This window comes from Oncorhynchus gorbuscha, linkage group LG17 (genome assembly GCF_021184085.1).
Source record: "Oncorhynchus gorbuscha isolate QuinsamMale2020 ecotype Even-year linkage group LG17, OgorEven_v1.0, whole genome shotgun sequence".
Lineage (NCBI taxonomy): Eukaryota > Metazoa > Chordata > Actinopteri > Salmoniformes > Salmonidae > Oncorhynchus > Oncorhynchus gorbuscha.
Genome location: NC_060189.1, coordinates 45,321,594 through 45,331,559, shown reverse-complemented (window position 1 = coordinate 45,331,559; position 9,966 = coordinate 45,321,594). Strand labels below are relative to the sequence as shown.

General features: G+C 39.8%; 1 protein-coding gene and 1 long non-coding RNA gene across 2 annotated transcripts; both read right to left on the bottom strand.

The window, feature by feature from the left end:
- Positions 1 to 5,333: 5,333 nt before the first annotated feature.
- LOC124001739 lies at positions 5,334 to 5,844 on the bottom strand. The gene is made up of 3 exons (XR_006832848.1): positions 5,755 to 5,844; positions 5,545 to 5,609; positions 5,334 to 5,408 (listed from the first exon to the last, which is right to left on the bottom strand). It is a non-coding gene; the product is annotated as an uncharacterized LOC124001739 (long non-coding RNA).
- Positions 5,845 to 5,890: 46 nt separating this feature from the next.
- Positions 5,891 to 8,232, bottom strand: LOC124001431 (vacuolar protein sorting-associated protein 27-like). Its single transcript, XM_046308164.1, has 8 exons — positions 8,171 to 8,232; positions 7,953 to 8,018; positions 7,779 to 7,823; positions 7,561 to 7,620; positions 7,015 to 7,257; positions 6,720 to 6,782; positions 6,309 to 6,431; positions 5,891 to 5,986 (listed from the first exon to the last, which is right to left on the bottom strand). The coding sequence occupies exons 2-8, from the start codon at positions 8,010 to 8,012 to the stop codon at positions 5,891 to 5,893; spliced, it is 690 nt and encodes a 229-aa protein (XP_046164120.1). The 5' UTR covers positions 8,013 to 8,018; positions 8,171 to 8,232.
- Between the last annotated feature and the right edge of the window lie 1,734 nt (positions 8,233 to 9,966).

Sequence of the window (9,966 nt, the reverse complement as noted above, 5' to 3'; positions counted from 1 at the left end):
ATCACTCTCCTTCGTGGTCAAATAGCCCTTACACAGCCTGGAGGTTTGGGTCATTGTCCTCTTGAAAAACAAATGACAGTTCCACTAATCCCAAACCAGATGGGATGGTGTATTGCTGCAGAATGCTGTGGTAGCCATTCTGGTTAAGTGTGCCTTAAAATCGAAATAAATCCCCAACAGCGTCACCAGAAAAGCACCCCCACATCATCACACCTCCACCTCCATGTTTCACGGTGGGAACCACAAATCTGTTCATCTGTTAACCTACTCTGTGTCTCACAAAGACAAGGCAGTTGGAACCAAAAATCTCAAATTTGGACTCATCAAACCAAAGGACAGATTTCCACCAGCCTAATGTCCATTGCTCATGTTTCTTGGCCCAAACAAGTCTCTTATTCTTATTGGTGTCCTTAAGTAGTGCTTTCTTTGCAGCAATTTGACCATGAAGGCCTGATTCACACAGTCTCCTCTGAAAAGTTGATGTTGAGATGTGTCTGTTACTTGAACTCTGTGAAACATTTATTTGGGCTGCAGCCTGAGGTGTAGTTAACTCTAAATAACTTTTCCTTTGCTGCAGAGGTAACTCTGGGTCTTTCTTTCCTGTGCCGGTCCTCACGAGAGCCATTCTCATCATAGCGCTTGATGGGTTTTGAGACTGCACTGGAAGAAACGTTCAAAGTTCTTGACATTTTCAGAAATGACAGACCTTTAAAGTAATGACTGTTCTTTCTCTTTGCTTATTTGAGCTGTTATTGCCATAATATGGACTTTGTCTTTTACCAAATAGGGCTATCTTCTGTATATACCACCCCTACCGTGTCAAAACACAACCTATTGGCTCAAACTCAGGAAGGAAAGAAATTTCACAATTTAACCTTTAACAAGGCACACCTGTTAATTGAAATGCATTCCAGGTGGCTACCCCATGAAGCTGGTTGAGAGAATGCCAAGAGTGTGCAAAGCTGTCATCAAAGAAAAGGGTGGCTACTTTGAAGAATCTAAATACTAAATATTTGATTTGTTGAACATTTTTCATGTTACTACATGATTCCATATGTGTTATTTCATATTTTGATGTCTTCACTATTATTCTTCAATGCAGAAAATAGTAAAATAAAGAAAAACTCTTGAATGAGTAGATGTGTCCAAAAATTTGACTGGTACTGTACTGTACATGTTCGTAAGAGTCTCACCTTTCCACGGAAAGATCGGTTGTACCGACTTCAGACTAGTGGGGGTGGTAGAGCAAAACGGAGTAAACACCATCGTGTTCATGAGAGTCTCTCCTTTCCATAGAGGGAATAATAGCTTGTATGCCAAACCATTAGAAAGCTACAGATGATTTTCGGGATGTCTCATAGTCTGACAAACACCGCTACAGCTCTGTCACCTTTCACCGCAGAGGCGGAAGTGCGATATATGTGAATGCTGTGGATTGAGACGCATCCCATGCAAAAACTGTCTCTAGTGTCAAGCGTTTTTTTTAATGCTCATTAGATTTCCGCGGGGGCATGGACATTGTCGTTAGGGGGTTAATGAATGACTCTCCAATATGATCCAGGTAGAATCAACCATTTCCCGGGGCAACTGTCTAGGCCCTTTAATTCTTTCAATCTTTACTAATGACATGCCATGATTAATGCCAGTGTGTCTATGTTTGCAGATGACTCAACACTATACACGTCAGCTACTACAGCAAGTTAAATCACTGCAACATTTAACAAAGAGCTGCAGTCAGTTTCAGAATGGGTGGCAAGAAATAAGTTAGTCCTAAATATTTAGAAAACTAAAAGTATTGTATTTGAGACAAATCATTCACGAACCCTAAGCCTCAACTAAATATTATTATGAATATTGAGAAAGTTGAGGTGACTAAACTGCTTGGAGTAACTCTGGGTTGTACACTGCAATGGTCAAAACATGTTGATGCAACAGTAGCTAAAATGGGGAGAAGTCTGTCCAATATAAAGCGCTGCTCTGCCATCTTAAAAATACTATCAACAAAGCAGGTCATACAGGCCCTAGTGTTACCTACACTGCTGTCCAGTCTTGTGCTCAGGTGCCACAAAGAGGGACTTCGGAAAATTGGCTTAATGTTGCTGGACCCCAGGAAGAGTAGCTGCTAGCTTTGGCAGCATCTAATGAGGATCCTTAATAAGAACAGTCTTATTTGCAAAAGGTTCCAACATTATTTCATACACCCAGCTCTGACTAAACAAACGCCCAAACTGTGTACACGTTTGAATACAAAATCATATTTCTCAGGCAAAAGAAAACGTGCAGGAGGGAACATATTGACACTTCAAATCCTCTCTATTGCATTTCAGATAGACATATCCAAAGCAGGTACATTAAAGGGAAACTCCAGAGAAATCTGGAAAACAGGTATTACAGTACATATTGTCAGTTAATGTTCTGGTCATTTCAGCAACCGTAGCTTGCTCTTGTCGAGTTGAAGGTTCTGATTCATGTCCTTTCTCGGCGACCATCTGGAGCTGGGGATGGGGCTGGGGCCAGTGCTGCAGGGGCTGGAGCTGCAGGGTTTGGGACAAGACCAAGTCTTTGCAGGAGCAGAAGGTAGTTGTACTGCTGGAGAAAGTTTGGAAAACCACGGACACCGCCACGCTAGAAGAAGGAGGCAAAAAGAAGGATAATCAAAACTAATGTAGTTACTGGAGTCTCAATTGTGTACACTGTACACTATACATAGTTTATTTGAGTAGTGTCACGCCTTGGTCTTAGTATTTTGTGTTTTCTTTAAATTATTTGGTCAGGCCAGGGTGTGACATGGGTTTATATATTGTATTTTCATATTGGGGTTTGTAGTATTTGGGATTGCGGCTGTTTAGGGGTGTGTCTAGTATAGGCTTGGCTGCCTGAGGCGGTTCTCAATCAGAGTCAGGTGATTCTTGTTGTCTCTGATGGGGAACCGTATTTAGGTAGCCTGGGTTTCACTGTGTATTTCGTGGGTGGTTGTTCCTGTCTCTGTGTAGTTTCACCAGATAGGCTGTAATAGTTTTCACGTTCCGTTTGTTGTTTTGTATTTTGTATAGTTATTTCATGTGTCACTTTTTCCATTAAAGTCATGAGTAACCACCACGCTGCATTTCGGTCCGACTCTCTTTCGACAAACGAAGAACGACGTTACAAGTAGTTAATCATATGTTTTTTTATAACTGTGTATAGCAAGGGCCAAGCAGATACTGATACCATATCAAAAAAATATATATTTTATATTTGAAATTCTTCAAATAGCCACCCTTTGCCTTGATGACAGCTTTGAATCAAATCAAATGAAATGTATTTATATAGCCCTTTGTACATCAGCTGATATCTCAAAGTGCTGTACAGAAACCCAGCCTGAACCCCAAACAGTGCAGGTGTAGAAGCACGGTGGCTAGGAAAAACTCCCTAGAAAGGCCAAAACTTAGGAAGAAACCTAGAGAGGAACCAGGCTATGAGGGGTGGCCAGTCCTCTTCTGGCTGTGCCGGGTGGAGATTATAACAGAACATGGCCAAGATGTTCAAATGTTCATAAATGACCAGCATGGTCAAATAATAATAATCACAGTAGTTGTCGAGGGTGCAGCAAGTCAGCACCACAGGAGTAAATTTCAGTTGGCTTTTCATATCTCTACTGCTCCTGCTGTCTCTAGAGAATTGAAAACAGCAGGTCTGGGACAGACATTTTAAATCAAATTCTACTACATTTTGGTTAGGTGTGAATTTCTTGAAAGAACTTGAAAAGCAGTCAATATTTTTTATGTGTCCCTAATTTTGATAGTTGGGATACCCATACTCATCTGCTTTCCAGGTAAGTGTCTTATGAACCTTTAAAACTTCTTCGGGATTGGTGTCCCGTCCACAGAATGGTTGTGCTAACGTAGGCTAATGTGATTAGCATGAGGTTGTAAGTAAACAAGAACATTTCCCAGGACATAGACATATCTGATATTGGCAGAAAGCTTCAATTCTTGTTAATCTAACTGCACTACTGTATTATCTTTTACCAGATCTACTGTGTTTATTCTTCTACATTCCTTTCACATTTCCAAAAACTGCAAAGTGTTTCCTTTCAAATGGTACCAAGAATATGCATATGCTTGCTTCGGGATTTGGATTTGGGTATGTCATTTTAGGCCAACATTTTTCAAATGGGCGGATCCTTAAGAGGTGAAAATATTTGTTATATATTTACAATGCTGAACAAATAGAGAACAAGTTGATTTTAAAATTAGACTAATAACAAAAATGTTTGTTATTTGTCTCAATTCCAGCCTTACCCGGAGCTCATCTACAACCCCTCAGCTACAGTATGTAAACATTTATGTTTTAACATGATCAAAATATCACAATGTTAACAGAAAATGTTTTGTGAGCGTTTTTATAATTACATTTACAAATGTTTAAATGTTTATCTGTTATTTTCCCTGCAAACAAACATCTAATTTGAATATGGGATAACAACACTTGTAAGTATCTCATTCAGATTTTAATTTTTCCTTTCAGCTTTAGTGTCATAAATAAATATTGTCAAATGTAACAATATTTCTTATTTTTCAATCAAATGACACTCACAATACCATCTAAAACATGCATTATTTTAATCTTTCAACCTATACCCAAAGCTCCCATTCATGAAGGTAAGAAATTACTAATAACATTGCTATATTCTTCCTAATATGATGTGTTGTATCTGTATTCTTACAGTACACTAATATATTTCCTACTTGAACCATGTTATGACTGATATATCTGTAGGCTGAGGAGACAGACTTGGGAGGGGGAAGGAAAATGATATGGTGGATACAAGGTGTGGAAGGTGAGGCTATCCTGACTTGTCAAGCACTTTGGCTTCAAGTACTTCTCCCTGTTTGCATCTGGATTGGATTTGTTGATTGGATTGAGATGACAAATTTACATATCTTTCTGGAGTACATTAAACTTTAAAGATGAACAATGGATTTTTAGTTGCTAATATTCTTCCTAAATAGCAAATCAATTTCTTAACTCATGAGACCACGAGTTTTAGGCTAACAATATATGATTTTACTCATTGGTATGGGTATGCAGTGAGGTCGTTTCAGGACGATATTTCTGTCTATTCAGGGGACCCCTTTTGGCTCAAGAGCACACCAGTAGCAAGTTGTGTGACCTCTTTAGATCCTCTTTATATCTATACAGTACATGGCAGGTGTTGGAGGAGGTTACTTCTGTGATGTAATTGGACACCTTCTCAATCAATTGCTATCTAACATTCATTAAAACGTCCACCATGCAAACTAAGAGCTCTTGTTTTTGTGTGCATACAAAGTACAATTGACAACTGGGACTTTGCTTGATAATGGATTTATTTGACAATAAAAAATGTAACTGAAAACAGATCTTAAATATTGTTGTGTCGATCCCTGAAAATTAAACAAAAAAATAAACACTTAAATGGAAGTACAGTATATTCCTGATATGAATACATTTCAGATTTACAGTTGAATATGTCTCCTTCCCATATTAAAAAACCTGGAAATGGCCCTAATGTTACCCTACCTCAATTTTCCTTGCCCCCACATACAATTCTATGGCTCAAACAGGAATGAGAAGTTGGGACGACCCTGTAAAAAATGTTTAGCATGATGACATGATAACAAGAACAATGTTTCATATCTTATGTTAAAAATCTATATAGACAATGTATACATACTATAATATATTATATTAGTATTGATATAGTTATAGTATAAGAAGTAGAGGTCATACCTCGTCTATGACAGGGTCAACTGTGTCTCCACGGTGATCTGGTGGAGGGTTGGCAGCCTCTGTCTGGAATCTTTTAGGCCATGTCTATCAACACAAATACAGTTGGATATCATACAGCAGTCTTCATCCGCAGCCCTCACATAGAGGCCACATTAATGTTATCTGTCAGTACATGATTCAAACACAGTAGTAAGAGAGGACTTACCTTTCCTGGTGCCTGAGGTTGAGCAGCCTGTTGCAAATTTGAAAGGGAAAATAATAAAAATTAAGATACTCTGTCTGGCCTATAAAATGATTGTTAGTTTAAAATGGAAACAAAATTATGAAATGACGACATACTATCGGTTCATTGTCTCTAATTTCCTTTTGAGAATATTTGACCACACTTCAAACTGCCGCAGTCAACTTTCGTATTCTCCTGGAACCGTGCCGCTTATGCATAGTTTAATTGAAATGAATTGGAGCGTCTCACACTCTGCAAAGGTCATGCATCTAGTGTAGCAGGCCAGTATCATGGGAAGGGAGAGCGCAACGATGTAATGACCACTCCTCACCTGTAGTGGGAGCTGTGGTTTCTGAGGGGTCTTCTCCGAGTTCTGCTGGTTCTGCCCGTTCACCTGGTTCTGGTTAGGCTGGGGGTAGTTGGGGTAACCATAAGACGTGTAGTAGGGGTTGCCCTAGGGAAGATACACTTGTGAAAGTTAAGAGTCTTAAACGATCAAAAAGTGTGATATGTTTTGCATCATGTTATTCAAAACGGATCATTTAGCTTTTTAAGTGCTTTATCTTAAACTTGACATACACACTTTGTGGGGACCATATCAACAGTGGACTAACACAATTCAACAAAAAATGGGGGGTAAAGTGATCCTTTAATATGAATAAAGAGTATATTATTTCTTACAGTGAATACCAGATGCACATTGAGGAACAAACCACATCGAAAGAGTAAAACTCCACTGTACCTGCATTCTTGGTTGCTGGGGAAATGAAAAGGATGGGTAGTACTGAGGAAACTGGGGAACCCCCTTCAGGAAAATATCAAAGAAATACAACTTCAATCAATACTGGAAATTACCTGACACATGGTATTTCATTGAATTACATTTGTATAAAAACATAGACAAACTGACTTCAGGAAATAAACATGTCTATTCATTAGTAAAAGCTGGGAAGCCTTTTGTCATTGGTATCCATCGAATACATTGGTATTTCAATGAATTTGTGTATAAACATACATAGACTAACTGACTGATCTACCTGTGCAGGGTTTTGAAGTTGCTGGTGGTTAATTTGGATATTGTGGTTGTTGGGGTCCTGGGGGGCCCCAGGATGCTCCTGTTGGGCATTGGTGTACAGCACGGGGGGCAGCTGGTTCCCCTGTGTAGGGAACATCTTCTGGGGGCCGAAAGGGCCTCCCATCTGGGGGTTAAAGTTCACCATCTGGGGAAGACCCAGTTCAGGTTGCTGCTGGATCACGTACTGGGGCATGAACGGAGACGCCTGAGCAAACAAGGTTGGGTAAAGAAATCTGTCTCTGACCTAAGATCATGTCAAAGCTTTGCTGACCGAAGTTGTTCAAGTGGTGAGCAATTGAATGAACAATTCAGCTGATGTGCCAAAGCTGAAAATTAGTGTAGTTCAAGGTGTAGTGGGAATGGAAGCTGCTCCTGAAATACATGACTGGAGACCATTTTGAACTATTATGCTGTCTACAAATGTGGCTAATGATATCAATCTTTTTGTTCTACAGTATGTCTTTAGCATTATCATGGCTAATGATTTCTATCTCGATTGGTTCAGTACCTGCATTTGTGTTTGCCCAAAGCCTACACCTGTCAGGGTCAGTCCATTGAATCGCAAGATCTGTAAAGGATGGGTGAGCAGTCAGAAAATGTTTTTGACAAACATTACTCTACATTGCATTGTAATTTACGAAACATCGATTTAAAAGGTAAAAATTATGAACTACAAATGCAATGTCAAGAGTTGCAGACGAAAACATATGGGGCAATTCATTGTACCTCATTGCTGTTACTTGCGAGGATTCCAATTTGCTGTTGATATAACTTTAAAAAAGCAACAAAAACAGACTGTTATGATCCATTTTTAAGTGTAGTGCTATAAATGACGGAATGTTCAAGTAATGTCTGCTAAATGACTTAAATGTAAATGTAAATGTAACGTGTGAAACTCACAGGAAGTGAAAGGCTAGCACCAAAAAGGCAGACCAAAACAGTTACAGTCTGCAGCTTCATGATATCCTACAAAAAAAGACAGGACAAATGTTGTTGATATCTGACATTTCAATACATGTTACCATCTTGAGCATATTGTACGTGATACAAACTTATTTTTAACTGTTTTTGTTGACACAAAAGCAAGTGACAGTGTTACCTTACCATGACAGTGTTACCTTATCAGAGAACGCCAGCTCAGTCCGTCTTCCTTTTTTCCTGTGTGTTCTTTATATCTCCGTGCAGCCTACTGTGTCTCTCCTACTTTTAAACTATCTTCCCATTTGAGCTGTCATGTCCCAGACACACACAGACTATGGTTAATGACGCATAGGCTCTTTGATATGACATCACTCTCAGACTCAGACAGTTACGGTGCAGGTATATGCAGCTGTATCATTATGGACTGACCATCATTATGGACTGTCAAAATTAATCTCATGGCTGGACATTATCTATCAGGGGTGTCATACTCCATTTCTCATGTTGTTGTCTAATATGTTGAGTCGACAGTATGTGACACATACCAGGTGGATAACAGTCAACTCTTCTCCCATTATTTCAATGGGTATTCTGCCCCTACAGTATGTTCACAATATATACATCATCTCCTATTATACTTCACTTTCCCTATATTAGCCAAAAGACCCTTGAACTCAATGCCTATTATGTAAACGATGAATCTACATTTTTTGTAAACCTTTCAGAGAGACCTGTGATTATAATGTGTCATTGAAAGAGAGTTTGCTGCAGGTGGTCAAGAGTTTTCAGACAGATGATTTGTCTATGGACTGGTGTGGGGTTGATATGTGTAACTGGAAGTATTTTGATTGACATGTTCAGTGTTGATTGTGTCCTGTAAATAAGGTATTATAGGCAGGTAGCTGTAAGGCTGCTGAACTGGCAACAGGAGGGCTGCTGGTTTTAGATCCTAACCGCCATCATTTGGTTAGGATAAAAGCAATCTCTAAAAGAGATTGAGGAAGTGTGAGACGTGCCATCTACAGGAGAACACTTGCCCTTGTTCTTCATCAGGCCCAGTTCCCCACAGTTTTAGTTCTATGTCCCTATATAAAAATAGACAAAAAAGTTAAAATGATTAAGTGACAGGTTGGTGCAAAATCTGTATCTCCACTGTTCTGTGTCAGCAGAGCGGACAGAGAGCATGGGATGTGTGTATGTGTGTGTGGGGGGGGGCTTGCGTGAACCAGCTAATCTGCCACTGCCAAAGTACCCAAACAAAGCCAAAATATGAAAGAGAGTGATGAGCAGCAGCTGCAGCATCAAATCTCCAGCTAGCTTCGCAGGCAGAGCCTACCCACCCTTCCACAAGCACTGCCAGGATATTGGCTCCACAGCCCCCTCCACCTCTGACTGTTCCTGACAATCTTGGAACAGAGGAGCCAGCCCAGGTTAATCTGGAATACAACCCTAGCCGCAGGTTCTGTCCAAAAACTCTCATTAAATTGCATTTGGTTCATAGGAAGAGTTTCTGGAATACTGGGTTACTGCAGAATTCAATGTAAATCCAATGCAAGATCCCAAATGATGCCCATGGGTATAGTTACAGATCGGTATGTTTCATCATAAAAATAGATACATTCTATTATGGTTTTCCTGGTTGTAAATGGAACTGTGAGTATTGGAAACATGTTCATGGTAGGCTAGCATTGCTTAATTGATCACGTTGGGTCGAATTTAATCCACAGAAGTGTATTGTGCCATAGCACGTGTTGCTGTACACATGAGTGGCATGATTTTCCATGTCTGAAGCCTTTTTGGGGAGGCAAGACAGCGCAGCATGGCTGCTTCTGTTATGCAGGTGAATGAGGACCCAAAAGCGACTTGGCGAAAACAGAGTCTTTAATCCAGTAAAGTAAAAATACAATCATAAAGCACAATTTCCACTCGTAATGACGAGAACAGACTGGAGACTCGATCTTGAACTGCAGGTTGCCTCGGGAAGGCACTTGAA